This window comes from Rhipicephalus microplus, chromosome 3 (assembly GCF_043290135.1).
Source record: "Rhipicephalus microplus isolate Deutch F79 chromosome 3, USDA_Rmic, whole genome shotgun sequence".
In the NCBI taxonomy this organism is placed as follows: domain Eukaryota; kingdom Metazoa; phylum Arthropoda; class Arachnida; order Ixodida; family Ixodidae; genus Rhipicephalus; species Rhipicephalus microplus.
Genome location: NC_134702.1, coordinates 51,995,798 through 52,022,668, shown reverse-complemented (window position 1 = coordinate 52,022,668; position 26,871 = coordinate 51,995,798). Strand labels below are relative to the sequence as shown.

The window sequence follows — 26,871 nt, the reverse complement described above, 5'->3', positions numbered from 1 at the left end:
TGCAGCATCTCTTCGTTGGTTGTATTCAACTTGTACTTATTTCTTTCATGTAAATGTCTTCAAACACTACTCCAACCTGTGTTCCGATTTGCCCATGGTAGGGGAAGTACATCGGCTGCGCCCTTGTCATTTAACCTTTTGTTTGCTGCAGTCTCTAAGTGTTCCTATATTTGCCATCATGGTTTGTCTCTACAACTATGCCTCTCTCCCCACCCCCACTCCTCTTTTTTATTCTTCTCTCTGTAAACTATCGATAAAGAACTACTGCGACAGCATGAGCTTGCGCAATGTAACTCGAATATTGAAAATAAGGAGAAGAAGCAGTTTCTTGATAAGAATTTTTTTCTTTAATGGATGTAAACACAAACACACAATCACAATTCATGTACAGCAAAAAAAAAGGATCTTGAACATGGCAGCAATAATACCGATCATACCTTCAACAGCCTGAACCCCTAAACTGCTGAGCAGAGACGCACTATGAAGCAGTCCGATCGATACATCAGTGATCGAACAATAGAGTTACCTTTGCTTTTAAAATTAGACGCATGTGTAAGTTAGCGAAGAAGGCCTTTCCATCTTAAGCACTGATGAGAAGGTCGAATTCAACAAAACACAACTTCTCGCAAGTCTCTTCGGAAGAACTTCAAATAGCTTTGGATGAACCGATCGACGGATGAGCCAGATTGTACTCTGATTGGTGAACGAAAACGTCTATCACGTTTCGTGCAGTTGAAAACAAACTAATTTGTGATAAGCTCACGCTTCTCATTGCTCAATATAAGTTCGTGCGTTTTAGAATGTACACTGCGTCATTCGGGGTACAATGCTTTAGGACATGCAATGCGATGGGTTATTTCAATACAGGTATTCAGTGGCCACATATCGATATCATGCTCGAATATGCTAGCGGGCTAGATTTCGAACTTTAAAGGCTTCAAATGGCACAAAACTGCTTGGAGCGAGTACAGTTCATATTTTTATGAGACCGGCACCGCGAAGTGCGTTGAGCTTCAACATAAACGGGCCCGTATCCGGTTCTGGGATCCCAGATTCGGGGCCTTTAGAAGGAGCAGCGCCCTTGAAGGTATGCACATACACACTTGTAAAAAAATATAAAATGAATTGCAACAAAATGAGCACATTCACGTAGTATAGGAAAGAGTTTAGGAGGAGGCAATCAAGGTAACTCAGACATGCTATTTTAAAACCACAGATACGCGCAACTCCACCAAAAAAATAATAATTGCCTCTCTCCTTCACTTACGTAAAAAAAACGTCAAAAGCCGTTTTTGAGTCACCGTTCTACCATCCAGAACGACGCAGCTCAAAGAAAGTAAAAATGAAGCCCACCACGAAAAAACAAGACTAAAGGAATGCACTGTGAAAGAAAAAAAAGGAAAAATTGACAAGAGCTATGCTTGCACACATTATGGTACAGTGTTTTCTTTTTGTGCGTTCAGGTGCTTCCACCTTTCGCGTCACCCAAGTACAAAAAAATACAACAAACACATTAATACGTGCCTGCACGGAATTCACTCGAACGCATATGTAAAAAAAAAGGGGGGGGGGGGGGGGGGCTCGCTTTCGTCGCGCAACCCGTGACGTGAAGCGGTGTTTGCTGAGAAGGAGGCACTGGTTTTGAGCCCTGAATATGCACAGCATACCCAGGAACCATCGTCTTGCGCAGCAGTGAATGAAGTGTGAGTCAAGAATGATACAAAAAATAATACGCTCTAGCGGGCTTATCAAACATCGGCATTTGCGAAAGCCCGTATAGATAGTGTAAGGATACAGCGCGGAAATTTCGAAGGCGTGCCTTCTGAAACACATCCGCAGGCATGATGAGACAGAGGTTGAGGCGTAATGGTAGCTGATATATGGCTGCCGAATGCAATGCTAGGGCGCAGCGGTGCGGGCGTTTGCTCAAATCGACTGACTACACTGTGGCTGAGCCTAGACAGAACACGAGGAAGGACACGGAAGTAAGCTGGAACACACTTACAAATGGCCACCCTGTGTTGAAGAAAAGAACACACTCTGGGAACGGTAAGAGTAAGGAATGCGGAAACGTATAGAGAGGAATCACTTCACAGCCGGAAAAAAGCTATCGGGCGCGCGAATAGTTCCGTTGCTTATCTTGCTTAACGTAACCGTGGAACGGACAAGCTGGGCCCCAGTAGATTAAGCAGTAGCCGGTAAACGAGGTAACCACAGACTATCACCATACTGTTCGCATCCCCGTTACGATATGTTTAAATGCTCACGTAAGTGACCTCGAGTAGAGAACGAAGATCCGTCACGTGTTCCCTGAAGAGCTGCGCAACGCCGCGACACGCATGTTGCTGAGAGTACACATCCAGAGAGGCACTTGGCTTTACGCGAAGCAATGTTTCGTTCGGCTTATTACACCCTGATACCTTTCATGCGGCATAACCAGGTGTGTACAAAGAGGAATGCACTTAAGTTCGCAACTGCTTGGCCTGGTATCATTGCTTGCTTGAGGGCTAAGGAGGGATGACGGGAATTAAGGTCACACTGGTTGGCTTGGTCCCAGTGACTGGTCGAAAGCGTGTGGTGAGTGACGGCCTTCGACTGCCTGTTTGGTACCTTTATGACTGTGAGACCGTGCGATATTGAACGCGTGTTCAGATGAGGTGCTGTAAGTGCGGTGGAAGACCTTAACACGTGGTGGGGCTTTTGATTGGCTACCTGAGCGGTGGGGTCGGGCGACGAGCTTGGTGGGTATAAGGTGAGAACAGTCGCAAGAAAACGCTGCTCCTCTTTCCTTCTCTCTATCTCTCTCGAAGACCACCAATCACATGCATATTACTCACATCACCTCTTCTCTTTGCCCAGTGTATAAATGAAGACGTATTGGCTAGCAAAAATATTGCTGTAATGGCGGGCTATTTATTTTGGCACCACCTATAGAAGTGCGAAAGAGGCTGCTCGTTGCAAGCGCCCCAAGAAAAAAATAGGCGGAAGAAAGAAAGATAATATCAGTGTTGTGTCATGACGTCTTAAGTAGTGGTCACCTAGCTGTACTCGTTTGACGTCTAGGCTTTAACGTGCGAAGTGTAACAGTGAGACGCATTGGTGAATGGCACTGGACCTCTACAAAATAGGTGGTTGTTTCAAACCTTTGACGTTATCAGTTGCGTAATTTTAGGAGTGTTGGATTGTTGTTTTGAGACTGCCAGATTAATACCTTAAGGTCGAAGCAACGTGAAAGTCATGTTACAATTGGAATGTAATCAGAAAGAGCAAAAGTGTAGACTGCCTATATGAGTTTCTTGTTTTCCTATTGTGTGCCGTGATTTTTATAGTCTTCCTGTGTAGGCACTACGCAAGCCCCCGGTGAAGAGTAAATATAAAAAATATGATTTTCCCGCCGGGTATCACATAACTTAAGCAGCCGCCATCGTTTGGCGTGACCTGCTGGAATGTTGCTTATCAGCAGTGAAGGGAAAGGCGTGTCTAAATATTGACAAGGTCAAGATGAAGCCTCGTAAGTAGCTCCGGAAGTAGAAGACTTTAAAGATTTTCAGAAAAGTTTACGTATAAACTTACAGCAGAAGTGCTAGCTTAGACGTCGACAAGATTGAGCGCGTACTCAACGCGAGTCTACTCGACAAGACGGCACAAAATTAAGCACACACGTACCTCCGCTCCACGAGTGGTATAAAAAATATGCATTGAACCTTGTTCCTCAAAACATCTCGCCCTAGCCGTGAGTCTTCCGTCTGCAAATGCCATAAGGAAAGTGTGAGTGGTGCAGTTTGACAGTGTCTTTTCTGTTTATACGTTAAGCATTAAGTTTCGGAAGCTACGAATAACGACTTCCTCCTTCTTCTATACTTCACTGTGTACATACCTCACGATTGCATGTAGAACGTGTGAAACTTCCCGAAAACATTTTATACTTCCACTGTGCAAGTTAGGGTTAAATCCACTTTTACCTTCACTTGTCGGCGGCCGAGGGAATAAACCACATTCTCGTGAGTGCGATGAAAAGATCGAGACACGTGTGCTTTATTCTAGGATGGAACGTATATTAGAAAAATGCGGGCGCCTACTGGCACTATATCACTGCGCACCGTTTTCTCGGGCTATAGCGGGTCTTGGATTGCATAGTAAACTCGTGCATTCACTAGCAATATCATGGAATGTATGAATACATGGCCATTTCCCGGATCGAGTTTTGTGCACGTCATACGAGAACACAAAACAAACAAAAAAAAAACAAGAAACAGCTTCCTATACACTGACGCACGAAATGCAGAGTCTTCGACTCATCAACCACACGACGCTTGTTAACGTTTGAGCTTCGACGCGCACCACGTGTAAAAAGGAACGGGGTGCACTTGAGGTTAAGGCTAGCGTCTTTTTGTGTCCATTGCGTTAGTGTGGGGTACAGGGGAAAAAAATCTAACCGCGGACCCCTTTAGCTGCCACATCTTTGAGGGCCGGACGCGACGGACAAAACGTGCGCTCAAAGTATAGGGGCGAAAACGGTTTTACTTCGTAACACGACTGAGACGCAAGCATTCAGACCGATGCGCGTTGGAAAAGACACCGTAAAGACGTGAGCACCCAAAGAAGAAAGAAAGAGAATAAGACGAAACAACGATCAAACTAGCAAACGAATGAGAACGTGAGGCAGTCGCGCACGAAACCCCTGTCGAGCTCTTTGTTACAGAGAAGAATCGACAAAAGATTGCTCACGCAATCTTAGGTCAAACGTTTGCTTTTTTTTTCTAACACGTTAAGGGACGCGCGCCAATGTGGTTAAGCTTGAAAATGTAGCGTGGTGTAGAAATGACGAAACAGGAAAAGAAGGAAATGACAACTGAAAGAAGGAAGCGCGATATAGAGACAGCCACGCGTAGTCACATACGCTGTGTTACATACTACACACACATACACACGAATACGCACTCACGCAAACAACACAACCTTGCGCTTTCCATGAAAAAAAAAAGAGTAATTAAGGAAAAGGTCCATGCATCTTTTCTCTGGTCGTTGCCGTCGTCCGTGTCGTCCTCCTCAGCGCCGCTTCTTTCCGACGTCACGCGCACGCACGCTCACACACTGACACCAACGCACTTACACAGTCTCGGCTGGTCAGCCGGCTGCTAGAGCGGCTCGGTCGTCGACACAGTGGCTCGTAGAGGGTAGTGAGAGCCGTGTCAACGGGAACGGGCAAAGAACGCCGCGCACGGTCAGTTTCACAAGTGAGTCAGCGCGGCGTGCATACACGACACGGTGGCTCTTTTGGAGAGCTCTCGTCGTTAGTGAGGGAGTGGATGTGGCGAGAGACGCGGGGAGGACGGGAGGTGTGAAGGCGGTGTGGAGCACCCACACGATTCTTCTTCCTCGTGGTTTTCTTTCCATCCTTCCGCAACGACGCCCCAGATGTTTGCGCGGATGAGACGACATCGTCGGCGGTGGGGACGCCGGCTGCCGGCTTGCACTTTCACTCGCAGTCATCGTGGGAACTCCTGAGCCGAGCCAGTCTTGCTTCTTTTGGCGGCCTCGTACAACTTGTGCCGGTAGTCCTGAATGTGACCAGAGCAGCGCGCCGTGTCTGCAGAGTTCTTTAACGCACACCGTATTCGCTGCTGAGTAGGGGCAACGGAGAGAATGCGACTCTCATCTAGACTGTTACGCTAGGAAAATAGGCATTATTTGCTTGTAGTTGACCACGTGCGCGACTTATCGTATTGACCACGATGCTAACTGCTCATGAAGCCTTTGAATTGTGACCTGATACGCGTGCCTCTCGGGCGGCGCGTACATCCGTTCATCGGTGCTCGTCTATAAGCTGTCTCATTCCTGACACGTGCCCTACATTTCATTCCTCCGGGCGTCAAGGTTCGAGCCAGGGGGTGGAACATTTGGCCTGCAGTCGAATGGGGTGCTGTGTACAGCGCCAGAAAAAAAAACTGGCTGTTGCTAAAGTTTTACCACCATTCCGGTCAACGTCTCGCAGTGCATTTCTCAAGAACTCTAAACCAATAGTTCACCACGCTCTTATGCGAACAGTGTGCGCCTGTTAACTGGCATATAACGTCAGCGATAAACTTATCCCTCAACATTTTACTTCTCACTATCTTTATACACTCTACAATACTGTTAGAAGCAAACAAGACAGCTTATTTTAGTCCTTATCATTTTTGTACTCAACCCTACAAGCTTGGGCCCCATGTTTGTTGTGGCCAAAGAACTCTGGAAACATCGCCTTCTCGCTGGTCACCGGACTACCGGCGTACGAAGAAAACTGACGGCCATGATGATACTACTACTAATAATAATATTATTAATAATAATAAAAATAATAGATGAAAAAGGTCGGAACTAGGAAGGCGTCTCTCTCTCCCTGGTGGCGGGAGTGGGAAGCTATGGCGGACGTGGCACCGCCTACCGCGTCCTGAAGTAGGACCGGTTCATCCTGAGCAAGAGCGGCGCCTGCGGCTGGCAGTCCTTGGGGTTGCACTTGATCATGCCGCTGGCGTCACAGATGCACTCCAAGCACGGCCCACTAGCCTTCTTCACCACCTGGCCCACCTGGTAGAAGCTACCATTGACGTCACAGCCTGCAAAAAAAAAGAAAGAAAGCAGTGGGGGAGAGAAACGGATTACAAACTGTATCAGCAGAGTTTAACTATCGTATCATTCCTGATTTGCATTGCAGATCGAGAAACTTCTAGTTAATGAATAGAAAGATAGAGCGATGTACATGAGAACAAAAAGCAGGGAATTGAACTGAAATATTCCTCCATAAGGGGGGGGGGGGGGCTTGGTGCAACATCTACTTTTTTTGTAATGTAGGCCAAAATAAGGTGATCACTAGAACGATGAACATGTGACAGCACACAACACCCATTTTCGCACGTTGGAAGTTAGCGAGTGGTGTTTGTTGTAAATTATAGCTATTTCTTGTTACTGCAACAAATTGGAAAATCAGCTTCTGGTTTTCTAACCTGCACTAACAAAAAGGGCGTGCAATAGAGCATGGGTTGAAAAATCTTTTCATTGCTAAGTAATTTTTCACTTTACAACAAAGTAAAAAAAAGATGAATATACCTTTTTTTTAAATGAAGGAACAAATTTGACTACTATTTTTTCGTATTGAATGCCGAATTCAGACATTGGAGAATATTTCTTCTTTTGAAGACCTCTCTAGCTTTCGAGATGGGATCTTCAATATACGGGCCCATATACCCTTAACGAAGGATGGGACAATAGCACTGCTTTCTGAAAAACTTCGTGGATGTGTTACCAATCAAAACAGATTATTTAAAGTAACAGCTGAGAGGTTCGCTTGGGTGAGTAGGCCCTATCTAGTCAGCGAAAGGTTACAGACTGCTCAAAAACAGAACATGAGGCAAATGACAATTAGTTACTTCATTCATGAAGCTTGTATAGAAGCATTTCAACGAAATCGGGAGAGCTCTGTCGTGATAAACTGCTGAATGGTTTGATTTGTGAGCGATCGCAATACGCAACAAACGTCATTAAGCTGCCTTTGAAATTCGAACGCCTTCGTTCATACTGTTTTCTCAATTGATTGATTGATTGATATATGGGGTTTAACGTCCCAAAACCACATATGATTATGAGAGACGCCGTAGTGGAGGGCTCCGGAAATTTAGACCACCTGGGGTTCTTTAACGTGCACCCAAATCTGAGCACACGGGCCTACAACATTTCCGCCTCCATCGGAAATGCAGCCGCCGCAGCCGGGCTGTTTTCTCAAGGCACTAATGTCGGTTGTTCGTGAAAAGTATGAGCTCAGTTTCGCGGGTGAAAGAAGTTTGACGTCTCCAAGCCACACGCGTTAAAATTAGCTATTTGATTACCTTTGACTTCCATGGTTGCCTCGAGCTGCTGTTGCATGAACCTCGGAGCTGGCGTTGTTGTCGTCGTCGTTGTCGTAGTGGTCGTTGAAAGGCTCACATTTTTTACTGTCATGTGAACAGCTGCGAAAGAAAAAAAAAGACAAAGGAGCGTCGGGTATTACGTTGTCAGCTTTGCCGATTAAAATCTTCAGTTTGTCTTACGTACTGCAAATGGAGCACATCAGTCATGACAAACTCTTAGGTGATTGCAGCATGTAACGTGCAATTCCAATCTAATGTTCTTTAAAGAAAAAAAACGACTTCATAGTTACTATCGTTTACTATTTCTTTGTCGCATAGGTAACGAACGTGTTACCAAATGCAGTTGGTAATTAGTATCTGTTACTATGAGTTGTAGCAACTGTCAGTAATGGTGCTCTTGCGCAGGCTCTAAATGTTTGTGATTGTTAAGGACGTGCCCTAATTGTTATTAACAAAAAGTCAACTTGTCCCAGTCTGTGGGCCACATAAATGTTATAGCATCAAAATTCAGGCTTACACAAAACCAAAATGCTTGCATGATTTAAACGTTCTTTTATAAGTCACAAAATATATGTCCGATTTTTTCCTCGTTGTCAATGTCGTCACAGGCTGTGACATCGGCCATCCCTATGCGAAACACATACGTGTTGGTAAACGCTACGCCCAACCATAACCTACACAAAAATCTAGGCTATTTTCGTGACGTCCTCAGACGACTGTTATGGTACAGCTCTCTACTCACGGCATTCGTATCGCGGACAGCAGAATCCGCTGATGGGCGTCTCGTAACACTGAGGGATTGGCGGTGGGCACGTCTGCTGTAGACAGATTATGTCGCCACGGAAGCAGAAGCAGAAATCGCACGGGTCCGGCCGTGGGATCTGCTCTGCCGATTGATACACCTTGGAGTCAAAAATGCAGGCTGCGAAGAAAGAACAGGCATCGCGAAAGTCAGCATGACCGGATATCCTGTATCCATACGGGTTGAGTCAATGGACAGTCCAAAGCTCACATGCTCGCATGACAACATGGCGTACTTCAAGCTAAGCAGAAGTTCACGAGAAGCTAGGAGGTCGTATGAGGCGAAAAACCTGTGAACTGCGGTTGTGACATTGAACAGGTAGCCTCATCTTCTTCAAAGCAGCAAGTGCAGTTGCTGCTTTGAAAAGACAAAACCACATCTCAAAGCATTTCCTCTGCAAAGCCCCCAATAAAAGATATTTTGTCTCAACATGTTGTTGTGTCACAGAATATGCCGGACAATGCAGAAAAAGAAACAAAAGTGCGGCCTCCCATAGCACAATAATATGCGCTATGCAGCATATAACAAAACGCGTCGATCTAGCTCCTACTATGCCAGAAAACTTGTTACTGTTTGTACCAGTGTAGCTAAATCGTTTTTTTTTTTGGGGGGGGGGGGTGTAAAACCACCGTCCTGACGAAGACGGGACGATGGTTAACGTTCCGACAACTCGCCATCTCGAAACGTTAACGTCATTGAATTTCCTTGCTCAATGACTTTTCAGCAGTTCAAACATTATTCTTTTCCTGAACCTGCTCAGAACACTGTCTTACAACAAGGTACCGTCTTAGCAAGATATCAAAACACCTTGGCAGGAGGAAGTCAATGTGGCAGTCAATGGGAAGCTGTTCTAACTTCTATAAATATGATGACGATGTTAACAGCTTTAAGTGTTGTGCCAGAAAATGGATTGCCAGGCTATAGTGGGAGCAAGTTGATGTAGAAATATCTACGTCAATCTAGAAGTAAAAAGTTAGGATAGCGATCATGCTGTAATGAGTGAACTTCTTTTTGAAGGTTATCAATGTTTGGTGTGTGTACATTTCTTGTATTACTGGTTCATCATCTCTTATATTCTCGTTCGTACGAATGTCTGCGATTGACCTACAACGATTCCAGTTTGTCACCGAAACATAGCCGTAATTTGCGAAGGCGACTCTCGCTTGGCTCATCTTTAATGTCACTTTTGATGCCCTTGTTGCAAATCCATGCTAAACTTGAACAGCTACATAATTTAAAACAGCGTCAGCGACGCGTAGACTACGCGCTATACCACTTTTTCAGACACTTGCGACGCTCTTCTATCAGTGTCGTCACATACGGAAAGCTGGCTTCACTGTGAGCATAGTCAAAGTGTGAAGAAGCCAACTCAACAACCATTTAGATTGGTATTTCTGCATAAATACTTCGAGAAAGTTTTGCATCCGTCGAAAGTGTGGCTCAAAACAGTGGCATAGCCAATGGTGGAACAGCGGGCCCGTGTCTCCTCCCCCTCAGCATTTTTTTGCCATGGCACAAAGAGCAAACAATGACTATGTCAAGGAGACCCCCCCCCCCCCCCCCCTGAAGTGAAGGAGGTGTGTCCCCACGCCCTCTGAAAACATTTCTGGCTGTGCCCCTAGCTTGAGGTACAGGCCGTAATAATGACAGACTATCGAAACACTGTGCTATTTTTACAAACAGCATGGTAAAAATAGCTGCATGAGCAGCGACGTTAGGGACATATTGCTGTCGTGCTATGAGAAAAAATATAGGTTTTACGTAGCTACTCACATCCTTCCTCGATTATGATAGCCCCTTCCGTTGTCGTAGACTCGGGTTCTGGAAAGATGCAAGAAATTATCAATATTACTTCGTTTTGGTAGGGTGATCAATGTATGAATGCTCAACAAGTAGTCGCTCCGATTGCGCGGGAAACTGAGATACTTGTGGCGCACTCAGGAAAGCTATACATATCTGCATTGCGTTTATTGGTCTTGAGCATGCGCTCATTAAACAACATTGTTTCTTTTAATGTGAAAAAAAGGCAACGCTGCTGTATTTGTGGGGTGTTTAAGGCTACGGCTAATTCGTTGCTTTATTTGCGATGCGTGTATTGCTGCAACTAGCACGTTCAAGTGACCTTGCAGTAAGTTATTCGAAATATAGTATTTAGCTTTTAAATAAGACAATGATGCTACCTTCCGTGCTTGCCGTGGGAGTCGTGCCTTCCTCCCGGGGTAGTTCCGGTTCTCCAGTAGCCGTAACACCCGGTGGTGGTGTCGTCACTTCCGGAGTGGCCGTGCTCTTGGTTTTCGTTGGCTCCTTCACCGGAGCACCCGCGGTCGCAGCGGTCTCCGCCGGCTTGTCCGTCTCGGCCACGGGCTTCGGTGTCGTTACAGTGGCGGATGGCACCGAAGGCGTCGTCACGTTCACTTCCGGTGCCTCTGTCGTGCTTCCGGTGAAGAAGTCCATGATGGTTGTGAAGAGCGACGGTGACTCGGTGCTCTCTGGAGCTGGTGTAGCCTTCTTCCCTTCTACTGGTTCCACCGTTGAGCCGCCGGGTGTCGTGGCTTCGTCCTCGCGAGGCTCTTCTGGCTCCGCTGACGTCACCGCCGTCGAAGCTTCAGTGGTCGTCGTGTAGTGGACGAGCGGCTTTGTAGGGAAAGTGGCAGTGGTAGCATTTGCGCCCTCTGGCGGGGTCTCGGTAGTGGGACTAGTTGCTTCGGACGGTTGACTAGTGGATTCAGGAACAGCCGTAGTGGCCGATGTCGTCTTTTCTTCACTGGTCGTCGCCGTTGCCTCGGTCACTCCTGTCTCCGTCTTCGCCGTTGTCGTAGCTTCCGGTTCTCCCGTTGAGAGATCGTGAACGGGTGGCTGCGAAGCGGGAGGCTCCGTCATGACTTCGATGACGAACGGTGTCACTGTAGTCGATGGCACTGGCGTTGTGGTGACGTTGGGGCCAAATATCTTGGTAAAATCGGCAATCGTCGGGCTGATTGTGGTAAACTTGAACACCGACGGCCTGTGGGTCACCATTTCTTCGCGGCCTTCTTCCTCTTCGGACGCTGCAAAGGGTTGGAGCAGCGTTAAATGTAAGAATACAAGAATAGCAATTTCTGGGGTTTGCCGTGTCACAACTGTGATAGGATCAGAAAAGAGGTCCCTAACTTCTAGCAGTCACTGCTATAATCTAAATTGACAGTAATGTAGTCTGGCGACATTTTGTCTACAAAGAAAATATCTGTCTACTTTACTCATCATTATGACTTTCACACCGGCTTGTTCCTAAACAATGTTACGGCTTTATTAGGAAGTGCTCATCTAAAATTCTAATTCTCCTAACTCATTCAGAAGGATGAAGTTGAGCGCGTACAAAAAAAACATGCAGGATTGTCTGTAGTTAATAGAGTTCTCATAACAGAAACATATCACCACATATATCTTGCTCACATATCGCTTCAAATTATTCGCGTGAAGTTATGCAGCCGTCTATATTTCCCGGCATTCTGAATAATTTCCTCCATATGACCCCGTATTCGGTGCATAGAATGTTTGAAAAAGAATACACGTGTATATTCGCTCGTGGTTTGAAGTATGCTACCCATTACACAAAATGCAGCCATAAGCGAACGGTTCACTGGGCACACGCTACTGTCAAGTTTATCGATTGCATTATAATTATCCACAATTTTAACTTATCGAGTAACACCATACAATAAAAAGCGTGCACTAAGTGGTTCGAGTATGCACTAGGTACAGGATATCGCTATCGCGTTCAACTCTAAAAAGCGAAGCTTAAAGATCTCCCAACGTTTTTCTTGTGCGTTCCTCATTGCTAATACTAGCCCGTCATACGCGCCTTTCAGCGTCACTGTCCAAGCTCTGCTTTTCAGCACCCCTGTGTTATCGCAACTTTTATGGGGCTCAATTTCACTCACGGCAGATGAATGCCTCGGCGCAGCACTGCTCTGGTTTGACGCCGGTCGGCTTGCAGCCTGGACGCGGAGGCTCTTCGCAGATGCGCTCGGCACACACCATCTCGCCGAACGTGCACTTGCAGAACGTGCATGGGTTGGCCGTCTGGATCACCTGACCATGCTCGACTGTTGTTCCTTGGACATTGCACGCTGGAAAAGAGAAAAGCTCGCGTTATAAGAAAACATTTTTAAAGCTTCTTTACAAATATTTGTCATAAGACAATGGTCTTGGAGCAACGAGTTCAAAGGAAGATGAAAGCTTGAAATAACAAACGCCTAGGATAGGTGTGGCTGAAGCCGAGTTTCAACAAGTGGTCTTTCTTGAAGTAGACTTGGCTTGTCTCGGTTGCGGCCTTGAAAAAGACAACATCGCCTGTCGGAACGCTCGCTCCAACGACACCGGACTTCGAAAATTTTTCATCGGTTCTTAAAGTAGTAACTGTACTAAAGTGCGAATATACTGTTGTAATCACGATTATTTACTTTCCCATTGAGCGTAGTAAATAAACCTTGTCGTACCTGACAGAAAGAACTTGGCCCCAGCATTAGAATTTGCAAATGTACCTATTAGTAGGCACTTTGAAGTATGAGTTTGCGTGAACAGGCTAGTTTCACTTGAACCCAAGTGTGCTGGAACTCGAGCCTTTTGTCAAAAATAATGTGTAGTAGTTAAGCGCACCACGCTATGCTTTTACTTCTGCGCAGTAAATTATTACTTGATGACATAATTGAAGGTAATTATTAACCAGAACAAACATGATTTGCATTACCCTACTCTCATGGTGTGTGTATGGAAAGGGCTAAAAAGATAACACGAAAGTAAAGGGAGAGGGGGGTAAAAATGAAGCACTTGCTCGGTCACGGCCGTTCACAGCACACTATGACACTTAACAATGGTACTTGCTATACAAGTTTGTTGAACGTGAAACAGTAATAACGCATTCTTCCTAGCACTCTGCTGCAAATATTTATAAGTTAGGCAGTATAAATGATGGCTAATGAAATGAGTATGATGCTTGCACAGCGTCAAGACTTGCAAATTCATTGGCTTGTTAGAGTTTACGTTTGTTTCTGTAGTAAAGCATACGACACAACACAACATTTTTCAGAAGGAACTAGATAACGTTCTAGAAGCATTACTCACCTCTACCCTCATCCTGTCTAATGCAATATGGGCTACTTTCAACAAGAACTGTTTAATAAACTGAAACCTTTTGGACACTGTACCTGACTTTTACCTCTATGATAACTAAGCTAACAATTTATTTCGCGGACTTCAGTCCTTTCGGTCGAACGTGACCACAAGAATGAAAAGCGTCCACTCACGTTTCGCAACATCATCCACGTACTCGCCAGGCTGTGGCGTTGAAGGCGCGGTCACTGCCGGTGTAGTTTCGGCCATGGCCGGAGTCACCTCTGGGGGTTTCTTTCGTCCCTCTACAGTGGACACTGCTGCTGGAGTCGTGACGCCTTCTGTAGCAGAATCAAGGTGTTCAATGTTTATATTTAAGGTTCTGAATTTGTTTCGTTTTCGTTTTTTTTTTGCATTTGACATCCTTACTTATTCCGATTTTCAATTAGGCAGAATGCAAAGACGCTCGCTTGACGTGTCTTGAGAACCGCAGATGGACAAATACAACCCGGACTTCTTCACTATACGTTTTTCATTACGAAATGCATAGTTTTCGGTATGGTAAGCAGCTCATGTTAAATACTGCTGATTACTCGCCGAGGTAGAATATGTTCATGGTGCTTGAATACTTTTCAAGCACCATGAACTTTTCAAGTTATCGAATTCAGTAGAACACCCTTGGAATTTACAGGTTGTGACTCAGTCCTGGTAGACGGCAAGACGAAGCTTGAATTCTTTTGAACGTAAAGATGTATTTACATACAGATAGCTAAGCCCAAATAGTAAGCCGGCTGGTAGCAATGTATATTGAGGGTCATTCCAGTTAACGACTCATTGAGTCAAGTGGTCCAGCAAGTGGCACTAATACTCAAGGGCAGCTCGTAACAATGACGCGGTTGTTTGAAAGAAGAAAACCTTGTAACAGGCTAAGGGTCCCTAAACCGATCCGAGTTCGACAAGAGACTGGTTTATTTATAACTTTCCCTCTCCTGGTGCTATCCACAGGTGCTATCTACTCCTCGCCACTTAGTTCTTCGTAAAGCCCGTGAACAATACCAGCAGCAAGCGCGGAGCCTATGAGGATTTTGTGTTTTTCGGCTACAGGCTAATAAATCCACTGACGCCGTCGAAAACACCCAAACGGAAGTGAAATCAGCTTATAGAGTGCGACAGTCATGTCATACATGGCAGAACCGTTGTGCGAATGCATGGCAGAGAATGATAAAACAATTAACAACTTATACTCTTCATATATGAACCAATTATGGGCTCATTTTCTAAAAACATCATGTGAGCAAAACACTGCCGTCACGAATAGCGCCAACAAGAAATGAGCTCGAGGAATGAATTACGCAATCATTCTCTATATTTTCAGAGGTTCAGAGGCTCTTCAATACTGCTGTTTGACATTACTTACCGCAATCGTAATCTGGACAGCACTGGTCGGGAGACTTCGGCAGAGGTTTGCACTCTGGACCGGGTGGCCTGCAGATTCTCTCGGCACAGATTACCTCCCCTTCGAGACAGTTGCAGAAGTGGCAGGGGTTGCCGTCCGGCACCTGGTCACCCTCCTTGTACATCACGCCGTTGACGTCACATTCTGTTCGTGTAGATGTGGAGGCGAAAGCCCATTAATCAACTTTCGTGTTTTGTTTTATACATGTGTCTAAGTGACCAGTCGTACTTCGCGGCTCAAAAACCAAGCAAGAAAGTTACATTCTTAGGACTTAATGGAAATCAAAAATTAAGTGGTTCCTGTTTTTTAGACCCTTCTGGGGATACATTTTTAAAACTGTTTATTTATGTTACTCACAGCACACACGGTGGTGAATATTATCTCCTTAAGTAACCGTCATACCACTTTTGATTCAAGAACAAAACTGAGTCATGCAAGAACACAATTGAGTTGCCGTGAACACTGCTGAAATACAGACGAAGTTATCTGGGGAAAAAAGCAGGAATCTCTAACTTGTTGGAAAAATCTAGCTTTCAACTTTCCAAGATCTCTACGTTACTTTTTGTTCCGTTAGCGCGTCGCCTGTCTCATAGAATTGTGAATGATTACGCAGACGGAGGTGGGCGCCAAAATGGCCATTCATTGCGGTGAAAGGAAAGTAGCTGTGATGCACCAACTTACCCGTCGGGAACTCCTCTTCTGATTCTTCGGTTGTTGCCACTGATGGTGTAGAAGCCTCACTAGGCTTTGGCGTTGTATACATTCCAGGAGACATTTCCGTTTTAGCTTCTGCAGTAGTCACTTCACTGCTCGGCGCTGTTGACGCTTGCGTAGAAGCCTCCGTGGCTGACGTCTCCTCCGCGGCCGTGGTAGACTCCGACGCGCCTGATGTCGCCGTGGCAGAGCTGCCTTTTGTGGTAGCTTCCGAGGATGAGGGTGATGTACTTCCTTCGGTAGCCTCGCTTGACGGAGCAGTGGTGGCTTCCTTAGTCTCTTCCATGGCCCCCGTCGTCGCCGAAACAGGTGTGCCCGGCGTTGTCGGGCTTCCGGTAGATGTAGCCTCACTTGTCGTTGTGGCCTCAGTTTCAGTCTTTGTCGTCACCTCTGATGGCGTTGTTGCACCCTCAGTTGTTGCAGCATCTCGCATCTCAGTAGCACTGGTTCCTTCTGTTCCCGCTGTAGAAGGCGTCTTGGGCTCTTCCGTGCCTTCTGTTGTTGCTGGAGTAGATCCTTCAGAAACAGCCACCATGGGAGTGGAAGCTCCTTCTTCTGTCGTTCCTTCTGAAGAAATGGGTGTTGATACCTCCGTCGTCTCCTTCGTTGTTTCCGGCGTACTTGCTTCTGCCGGTACACTAGATGGTGTGCTAGCACCCTCGGTCTCTGAAGTCTCTGTCGGTGTAGTTGGCGCGGATGGTGTTGTTGATTCTTTCGTCTCCTCCGTCGCAGATGGCGTGGTCACTTCGGTAGCCGCCATTGAGGCCGGTGTTGTCGCTTCAGATGAACTTGGTTGAGCCTCTGTGGAAGCAGAAGATTCAGTGGCCGCAGATTCTGACGTCGCTGGCGTCTCAGCTGGTGTTGTGGCTTCAGGCGTAGCGGGAGTTGGGCCCTCGGGCGTTGCTCCCGTGAGCCCAGGTGTTCTCGCCTCATTTGTAGCAGCAGTTTCACTTGCCGTGCTTTCTGCGGGGCTAGATCCCTCCGTTGCCGCTTCAGTTGTCGGAGCAGAGGGAGTTGTAACGGCACTGGTTGGAGACTCGGGAGTTGTATCTGATGACTCGGATGTTGCACCTTCACTGCTAGGTGGACTAGTGGATCCCGCTTCTGTAGTCGATGCTTCAGAGGTAGACACTTCAGGTGTAGAAGGTACTGAACTTGTCTGTTCGGACGGGACTGCCGTTGATTCTGTGGCAGCAAGCGTAGGGCCTTCAGAAGCAGTGGCTGAAGGTGTGCTACCCCCAGGTGTCGTAGCGCTAGTTGCCTCGGGCATACTTGGCTCAGGAGTGGTGCTCTCAGGTGTCGATACACCAGGTGTGGTTTCAGCGGGCGCGCTACTCTCAGGTGTGGTAACTTCCGGGGAAGTTCCTGCCAGGGTAGCCGCTTCTGTAGAAGTGCTGCCCTCTGGAGTTGTTACCTCGGGGATGGTCGAAGATGCACTGGTTACACCAGGAGTGCTAGCTTCTGGTGTGGGGCCTTCGCTAGAGGTTGGTACTGGTGTTGTTTCTCCTGGACTTGTTGCCTCTGACGTAGTACTTGGTGGAGAAGTGGTCGCTGCTGTACTGCTTTCTGGCGTTGTGCCTTCCGTAGGTGTTACCTCCGGAGTTGTAGCTTCAGGAGATGTGCTAGCTCCTGGCGTTGTCACTTCTGCTGTGGAACCTTCCGAAGATGTTTCGCCTGCCGTGCTTGTTTCGGGTGTACTACCTCCCTGAGGTGTAGTTGGAATGCTAGACTCCTGAGTAGCTGTCTCTGGTGATGTTGTACCTGATGCGCTGGCTTCTGGCGTAGTGCTTTCTGTGGGAGAAGATGTAAATTGCTCAGGGGTACTTGCTTCTGATGTAGTGACCTCTGGCGAAGTTGCACTAGGAGTAGTTGCGCCAGATGTGCCGGCCTCTGGCGTAGTACCTACAGTCAAGGGCGGGCTTGTGGCGCTAGGTGTGGTTTCTTCTGGTGTCGTGCCTTCCGAAGATGTTGAAGCTTCAGTACTAGAAACAGGAGTGCTGGCTTCATGGGTACTTGCCTCTGAAGTTGCAGCTGGCGTTGTCACTTCAGGCGTGCTAGCTTCGTGTGTACTGCCCTCAGGAGACGTCATTGCGGGAGTTGTGTCTTCAGCAGTACTGGCTTCAGTTGTTCTGGACTCAGTAGCAGGAGTACTAGCTTCTTCAGCACTGAGATCAGTAGTGGACACCGCAGGTGTTGTTGCCTCTGGAGAACTAGATTCTGGCATGCTTGCTTCAGGCGTGCTGGATTCTGGGGTACTTGGTGTTACTGCACTGGCCTCAGGGGTACTAGCCTCAGGTGTGCTGGCCGTGGGTGCACTGGATTCAGGGGTGGTGACTTCGGGAGTGCTAGCTTCGGGTGTGCTTGCCGCTAGAGTGCTGGCTTCAGGCGTACTAGCCTCAGGAGACGTCATAGATGGAGTAGTCACGCTAGGCGTGCTAGCCTCGAGTGTGGAGCCACTAGATGTGGTTTCTGGGGTGCTTCCTTCGGCTTCAGTGCCCATTGAGTCAGTTTCAGCGGACGTCGTCGCTTCAGAACTAGTTGCTCCACTCGTTGTAGCGACATCTGAAGTGGATGTCTCTGGCGTTTCAGCAGGTGTGCTACCAGCAGCAGTTGTCGCACTTGAGCTCGTTTCGGATGAAGGAGCCTCTGTTGAAGCTGGTTCGGTTGTAGCGATTGTCGTCGTCAATCCAGGAGCGGTTGTCTCGCTGGCAGTTCCAGTCGAACTTGTTTCTTCAGATGGACTACTGGACTCGGGTGTCGAGGCTTCGCTAGGACCAGTCGTATCACCACTCGGTGTTGTTTCTGGAGTTGTGACGGACGGTTCACTCGTAGCGCCTGTTTCCGCAGATGTCACCTCTGGTGGCTGAGTTGAGAGGGCAGGAGCCGTGGAGCCTTCAGTGGCCTCAGTTCCTGGCGGTGTTGTCGCGGATGAGCTGCTCTCTGTAGCTGCTTCTGTGGAGCCTGTCATTGCTTCCTCAGGCTTTTGAGATGAAGGAAGCTTCTTTCTGCCGTCTACTTCTGCTTCGGTAGTGCTCTCGGCAGTGGTAGAATCTCCGACTGACGTTGTGGATGGGGGCTGTGTTGCACTGTGTTCGGTGCTGAGCTCGGTAGAGGCTGGAGACGTGGTGCCTTCGGAAGACGGCGCGCTAACTTCAGATGTGGTTTCTGGGGTTTCTACTGTTGGAGGTGGTGTCTTTTTGCTGGTCGGCTCGATGGTAGGAAGCTGCGTCGTTCCTGGCATCTCTTCACCATCTGCATGTATTGAAAAGCGTAAGAAATGTATGCAAAACTTTAGTCTGTATGTGCAGCTTGTAAGTGCCGCAAGGCCTGTCATTGTTTAAATGAATTGCAGAAGCATATGTACTGAACTGGTTGGTTTATGACTTCAAAGGAAACAGCACACACAGAGAGAAAACATGAGAGACATGCATGAGTACTGACCAACAACAAAGTGTTTATTCTTTCCCCCACCACATTCGAATAAATCGCTACACTTGCAAGAAAAGCAGAATATACGGGAAAGTTGTGTGCGTGGATGTGCAATGTATCCTCATCGTCCCAAGAGAGTTATCTCTTTCTAAATAAATGAAATTATGTGGAAGAGTAGGACGTGTATATCACTTAAGCCATGTCCAAGCAGGTTCTTTTGCGCTCATGCTGTCCAAATCTTCATTCATGTTCAGAAAACGGAGCAAATACTTTGTCTCATTGATATAGTCCAGACGAACTCTAATACACTGTAAACCACTTGACCGTTGTAGTATGAATAAAAAATTATCTTACACCACGAAACTTAAGTACTATGTTCTCTCGTACTCTTTCCTATGCAGCATACTATTAGTGTAGTTTTGTTTCACGTTGAGAGCTGATATAGAGGACATGATATGTACATAATTTTTTGCACAAACACGGATGAACAGGTAGCTTTGTGTCACGAGCCAACTGCTGGCCAAGTCAGAAAAAAATGGCGTGAGACTTCAACTTACCACAGTTGTACATTTCGGGGCAACATTCTCCTTGAGGTACTGGGCCCGGAATGCAGTTTGGTGCTGGTGGGAGGCAAACCTTCTCGGCACAGATAACTTCACCGTCGAAGCAGCGGCAATATTTGCAGGCATCCGGTGGTGGAACTTCGTCACCAAACTTGAAGGTCTGACCTTGGTAACTACAGCCTGCACAGAAGAGGTTACTTGAATGGAACGATAGCAGGATGATTATATGTCTTACATACACATTGTTATTGCTATGAATAACGAAAAGAGAGGTGAAGTAATATTAATGAAAGAAAGTTTCTTCTGCTTCTATTTGCTTAACGCGATACTATGTTTGCATATAACGTGTCATTGGCCGCTCAAAATGCAAATGCAATCAAGTTTCCTTTGTTTCTTAGCAGCATACCTGGCTAGTCTGCTAAAATTTAGTAACTGAGACTACATATCATTGACACATAACGGTCCCGATCATTTTTGTTGGGTAAAGAAACTCGTACGTACATTGAATTGATCCAAGCAATTATTTCGCACCACGACAGCTTTTGTTTACTAAATTATTCAAGTGCTGATTGAATGTACTGATTGTTTAACATTAGCGTGTCCATTGCGAAAAAGGCATACGAGGCTTAGATTCCTACATTCGTTTTTTTATAAACAACTAAGCTTGCCATCAACAGCTCTTTCACTAGTTAGCGGAATTTATAACGAGGTTATTTCGTAACAATGGTTTCTCTTTTGACATGACAGTCAGAATGGGTCGGTAAAAGCAACGGCAGGCTTTTCACAGCTTTCGTTCACCTACCATTCTGTAAAGTACTGTGTTCTATTTTGTTTTTGCATAACTGGTTGCTTCGTCTTGCTCTTGCTCACTTGATTCTGTACAAATCATGTGTTAATTAATGTATTACTGTATATTCTACGTATGAATGAACTAGTCTTCACGTTTTAACATGCAGAAACAAGACATTGACATCTGGCAACATCATTTACCAGGTTCCGCCTCTGGTTCTTCCTCCGAAGAAGGTTCTTCTTCGCGGCCAACGGTGTCTTCCTTCGTCGTCGATACCGCTGGCTCTGCTGGCGTTGTTGCTGATACGGGTGCCTCAGTGCTTGTAGGTAGACCTGTAAATTTTCAACAAAATATCATGTAAAACAGACAATCTTTAGAAAAGCAGCTTGAAACTAATTAGATGGAAATATCAGAGTAATAATTACGACTGAAGTCAATATAGGTCTCCTAATCGCTTTTGATATTATGCTGCACACATAATCCAGAAACACGCTCTACAACTTCTACCGTAAATTTTGTCGTTTAAACGTATGAAAATTTTTTCTTTGCACTTGTACATATACAAGTTTCTATAGGAGAAACAAGCAGAAGATGTCCCAGATTGCCATGCTGGTCTACACATCGTGTACTTGCCTGTGCTTGGTGTAATAGATGGCTGTTCTGTTGTCATAGGTGCTCCTGGCGTCGTTTCTGGAGTAGGTGCTTCCGTAGTTGTCGGTGCTTTCCTGTGATCTAAAGTTTCAAAGCCGGTAGAGCCTGTAACAGGAGCTTCGGTTATTACAGTCGGCTGGGGCTTCTGCGTTGTTGTGGCTGCTGCCGTCGTCGCAGCCTCTGTAGTAGTTACAAGTTCTACAGTCTTCGTGGTAGCCTGCTCGACTTCTCCCGGTACTTCGGATGTTTTAGGCAAAGGCTGGCTGCTGGTTGGCTCTGCGTACGTAGGAGGCGTCTTGCCCTCGGTCGTTGTTTCTGGCCTAGTCGTCGATGCTTCTGAGGGAGACGTCTCAGCAGCCGTTGTCGTTCGCTCCGAGGAGGGTGTGGGCGTCTCTTTGGTTGAGACTGGTGTCGTGCCTTCTGTCGTGCTTGACGTCTCTGTCGGTGGTGTTACCGATGACGGCTCTTCACCCTCTTCTTTTTCCGGTTTTCCTGCTGTGGGTTCCAGCTCAGGCTTCTCTGAGCCTAGAGTTGTGAGGATATCGCTCGGTGTCACTGGCACCGTTGTGGCTGGCGCTTCTGTAGTGGTGACCATGCCCGTCGTGACTTCAGGCACGGCGGAAGACACCTCAGTCGTTGAACCAACCTCTGTAGCGGTAGGCGTAGTGGTGGCAACTGGTTCGGTCGTCACACCTGCTGTAGCAGTGGTAGACTCTTCTTGTGGGCGTGTAGGCGTGTATCCCGGAGGTAGTGGCGTTGTCGACGGCGCCTCTTCATCTCGGCCAGCCTCAGGAGCTCTGGTTGCCGTGGTGATATACGGAGTTTCAGTGGTGGTCACTTCAGTTGCAGATGGTTCCCGTGTAGTAGCCGCCTCTGATGTTGGTCCTGTCGATGCAGTCGTCACTTCAGAAGTAATGCCCTCCGTTGCTGTTGGACCTGTCACAGCTTCTGTCATGGAAGTTCCTGGTGCCGTTGGGCCTGAAACACTCTCCGTTGTTGTAGGGCCGGACGCAATTTCCGTTGTTAAATCCACAGTGGCTTCGCTGGTCGTTTCTTCTTCAGTGGCAGGGGACGTTGTGGATGGCTCTACAGTCTTTTGCGCGGTGGTTTCCTCGACCTGGGATGGCGTTGTTACTTCGGCGCTAGTAGTTGCTGATGAGGTTGTGACACTCTCGCTCACTTCTGTATGCACTGTTGTAGCGGCTCCTGCAGTGCTAGTGTCTGATGTAGAAACAGCTTCTTCTGTCACAGATGAAGTCGTCGATGAAGCCTCCCCGGGGATGTGCGTTGTCGTTGGTTCTTCTGGAGTCTTGGGTTCTTGTCTTCCTGAAACTTCGGGCGTCGTGACTTCCTCGCGAGCAGTGGCAGGTTCGGTCGTTTCTCCACCAGTTGTTGCAGACGGCGTTGTAACCTCTGCGTACGGCGTCACGGACGCGGTTGTCACAGATTCTGTCACTGTAGATGGGCCTTCAGGTGTTGAAGTTATTAAAGACGGAGTTGCTGTAGCTTCGGTGCTAGTTGCTGGTGGTGTCGTAGGCGCAGTAGAGGGCTTCATGTCTTCTTCAGTCACGTGCTCTGCAGTAGCTGATGTTTCCGGAGCTCCGGAAGTGACTGACTCAGCTGTGGTTCTCTCACTCGTGGTACCCTCTGTGACTTCATGAGGCGTCGTCGTTTCTGGTGTTGCATATGTCTCCACTTCAGTGGTTTCTGGCGCCGAAGCCGCACTGAGAGTGCTTGTTTCATGCGATGGAGTTGTTTTTGGCGTATCTTCTCTTCCGAGATCTGCGACTGTCGTTTCCGCTTCGGGAATCTCAGATTTTGTCACTTCTGTCATTATCTCTGTAGTCGATTCGGTATGTACTGATGGCCCTGTACTGGCCTCTTCTCCCGAAGTTGTTCCTTTCGTGGCCGCTTCAGACGTTTCTGCGGTAGTTTCTGGTTTCTCTGGTGTGCTAGGCGCTTCCGTTGTCATAGTCACCTCTGTTTGCCTCACAGTCGTCGTTTCTTCTGTAGAGGCCTCAGTAAGAGCTGGCGTGGTCGCTGCCTGTGTGGAGCTGACAGGACTTACGGTGATGTCCACACCAGAAGTCGTTGCTTCCTTGGTTACTTTCTCGGAAGACGTTGAGGCACCGGTGGTGACATCTGCTCCTGCAGTCGTTGTTTCTTCGGTAACCTTTTCGGAAAGCGTTGAAGCACCTGTGGTGGCTTCTGTTCCTCGGGTCGTTGTTTCTTCGGTAACCTTTTCGGAAGGCGTTGAAGCGCCTGTGGTGCCTTCTCCTCCTGCGGTCGTTGTTTCTTCGGTAACCTTTTCGGGAGGCGTTGAAGCACCTGTGGTGGCTTCTTCTCCTGCAGTCGTTGGTTCCTTGGTAACCTTTTCGGAAGGTGTTGACGTGCCTGTGGTGGCTTTTTCTCCTGCACTCGTTGAGTCCTCGGTAACCTTTTCGGAAGGTGTTGAGGTGCCTGTGGTGGCTTCTTCTCCTGCAGTCGTTGATTCCTCGGTAACCTTTTCTGAAGATGTCGACGTGCCTGTGGTAGCTTCTGTTCCTGCAGTCGTTGTTTCTTCGGTAACCTTTTCAGAAGGTGTTGAGGCACCTGTGATGGCTTCTGCTCCTGCGGTCGTTGTCTCCTCGGTTACTTTCTCGGAAGGCATTGAGGCACTTGTGGTGACTTCTGCTCCTGCGGTCGTTGCTTCTTCGGCAACCTTTTCGGATGATGTTGAGGCGCCAGTGGTGGCTTCTGATCCTGCAGTCGTTGTTACTTCGGTAATGTTTACGGAAGGTGTTGAGGCGCCTGTGGTGGCTTCTGCTCCTGCAGTCGTTGTTCCTTCGGTAACTTCTTTTAAAGGCGTCGAGGCACCTTTGGTGGCTTCTGCTCCTACAGTCGTTGTTTCCTCAGTAACTTTTTCTGAAGGTGTTGAGGCACCTGTGGTGGCTTCTGCACCTGCAGTCATTGTTTCTTCCGTAACCTTTTCGGAAGGTGTTGAGGTGTCTGTGGTGGCTTCTGCACCTTCAGTCGTTGTTTTTTCAGTTACCTTTTCGGAAGACGTTGAGGCACCAGCCGTGACTTCTGCTCCTGCAGTCATTGTTTCTTCAGTAACATTTTCTGAAAATGTTGAGGCACCAGTGGTGGCTTCTGCCCCTGAAGTCATTGTTTCTTCGGTAACTTTTTCTGAAGGCGCTGAAGCGCTAGTGGTTACATCTGCGCCAGCAGTCGTTGCCTCTTCAGTGGCTTTTTCGGAAGGCATTGACGCTTCCGTGGTTTCTGCTGGTGTACTTGCTGCTCCTGTCGTCGAAGGCCCCTCGGTGTGTGGTGTTGTTACTTCTTCTGCGACACCTGTGCTCGGAGTGGCGGGCGTTGTTGAAGCGTCTGCAGCCTCGGTAGTTTTTGGCACTGTGCTGACTCCTGGAGTTTCCGATGAAGCCTCCTCCGTCGCTCCTGCGGTTGGCGCTGTTGTGACTCCGGGAGTCGCTGACGTTTCTTCCATCTTTGGCGTACTTTCTTTGGCATCGTACGGAGTCGGACTTTCCGTTTCCGCTGGCGTGGGTGACGCCGATGGTGTACTCGTAGCTACGGCTTCTGGCATCGCGGTCGTAGCCGCGGCAGTAGTTGGTGTTTCTGGAGCAGTTGTAGAGGCAGCCGTAGGTTGTGTAGTGGCTTCTTCCTTGGCAGCTTCAGTAGTTGCTGCCTCTGTGCTCATCGTGGGTGTAACGGAGCTTACTGGCTGCGACTCAGTAGTCTCTGGTCCCTCGTCCTCGCGTGGTTCTTCGGCAGTGGTCGGATTTTCCGTCGATGACTGTTCGGTGCTCGCAGTCACGGACTCCGTGGTTGCTTCTGATTTGGCAGTAATTTTGGGCGTCGTCTCCTCGGTCACTGATGGCCTCGTAGTTGTCTCTGCAGGAGTGCTTGGGCCCCCCGTCGACGTCTCGAATACTGCAGGTTCGGTGGTTTCTGCAAGCATGCACATCAGACAAATGGGTGAGCAAATTATAATAGAAACGTATACTTAAAACAAATTTCGATACAGGAAAATGACTCATTAATTTCTTTAATATATTACATACCTTTTGCGGCGACTGTCGGTGCAGTTGCACTGGCCAGTTCTGGCGCACCTGTTGTTATTGAGAAACGCGTAAATGTAGTGTTAGATTCGCAGCATAACTTTTTCTTGAAAAATGAAAGAGAGTGAAAGCAATTTTTGTGATTAGGTAAACAGTGTAATTCACACCTGCAAAAATATGACAAGTCGCTAAGTTAATACCGCTGGGTTTTGCAACACAGTTTGACAACAACTGTAATCAACTTGTCCTGTGATCAGGCAGACTAACAGTGCTATGGCAGCACACTCAGTTGATAGTAATTTTGCACATAAACAACCTAAGAAACTTATACGTGTGCTTTGGGTTTTCCGTGGGACTGCTGGGGCGAAGCCGTAGTCAAAGGAACCATTAGTAATGTTATGCAGGCCCCGTGTTCGCCAGAATTCTTTGGGACCACTACTACTACCTGTTGCTGCATGCTCTTTAGCCATAAAAAATGATATTTCAAGAGCAACACAATATTTATTGGAGTGAAGCTTTCGCGCTGACGCTTTAGCATTATGGAATATCTATCAGTTCGCTCCCACACTTTGCTGCAGTATATTTCTAGTTCATCGGGCTCTGCTAGTTGTACAAGTTTCACCACTTCTGCACCGTCATGTTTGTCTGGTGTGCACTTTTCGCACTAGAGCTTCCACAATATAAAATACCGAATAACGCGCATCCACATCTAGCTTTAGGTGAGGTTAATGGTTTTTGGGCTTCACTGTGCCAGCTCAAGCCGCATGTTTCCATATTTCATCTTTTTGCGGGCTACGTGCTCAATGCTGGCCCTTTTTTAACTCGCTCCCTTTTTCTGGCTGCACGTGCCGAGTTATTGTGGTTTATTCTTGTATTTTAACTCAACAGCGTCAAAGAGTTCGTGTCGCAGAAAACCAGCCGCCGGCGTCGGCTTCGTAAACTGTGAGCGAAAAATCGTCTATGCGTCCGTGACCGAAAAATCAAGTTATTAAGATAGCTGCGGGAGGCCGCTGCTTGTCCACGCTTGCGCGCGCGATCACACTGAAAACGCCGCACATTCGAAGAAAAAAAGTGCTCAAGGTCACCCGGCGCGGTGGTTTTTTTCGCCCTGCCACCCCTCCCGTCTTAGCTTCCAGCGCTTTCGTCAGGACGAGAGAGGAGATAATGCAATTGCAGCATGCGACAAACCTTTGTAACTCCACTCGCACTGGACGGATTCTTAAAATTTTTGCGGCGTTGAATTCGTGAGGCAAAGAGCTCTTCGAGTGAGTTCTTTTCATGGTTACTTGAAAAGGTGTTTGAGGGCCCCTTCAACGCATTTTGTTCGAAAATGAGCCCGTTCGGCGATAATAGTACGCTCTGATCCAACCTACTGTGTGCGTGTTTGTGTGCGTGCGTATGTATGCAACAAAACATATGAATAAGTATGCA

General features: G+C 47.4%; 1 protein-coding gene across 2 annotated transcripts in view; it reads right to left on the bottom strand.

Annotated features, from left to right (window-relative positions):
- Window positions 1–324: 324 nt before the first annotated feature.
- Window positions 325–26,871, bottom strand: part of tnc (tenectin) — a 150,058-nt gene continuing 123,511 nt past the window's right edge. For both annotated transcript variants that reach the window (XM_075889562.1, XM_075889563.1), the window contains exons 10-22: window positions 25,444–25,491; window positions 21,365–25,330; window positions 20,932–21,063; window positions 19,936–20,121; window positions 15,917–19,201; window positions 15,197–15,379; window positions 13,974–14,120; window positions 12,609–12,797; window positions 10,869–11,735; window positions 10,462–10,509; window positions 8,629–8,808; window positions 7,866–7,985; window positions 325–6,599 (exon numbers count right to left, since the gene is read on the bottom strand). In XM_075889562.1, coding sequence (XP_075745677.1) covers window positions 6,424–6,599; window positions 7,866–7,985; window positions 8,629–8,808; window positions 10,462–10,509; window positions 10,869–11,735; window positions 12,609–12,797; window positions 13,974–14,120; window positions 15,197–15,379; window positions 15,917–19,201; window positions 19,936–20,121; window positions 20,932–21,063; window positions 21,365–25,330; window positions 25,444–25,491 — 9,527 coding nt within the window. In that variant the 3' untranslated portion in view covers window positions 325–6,423. The remainder of the gene's footprint in view (window positions 6,600–7,865; window positions 7,986–8,628; window positions 8,809–10,461; window positions 10,510–10,868; window positions 11,736–12,608; window positions 12,798–13,973; window positions 14,121–15,196; window positions 15,380–15,916; window positions 19,202–19,935; window positions 20,122–20,931; window positions 21,064–21,364; window positions 25,331–25,443; window positions 25,492–26,871) is intronic.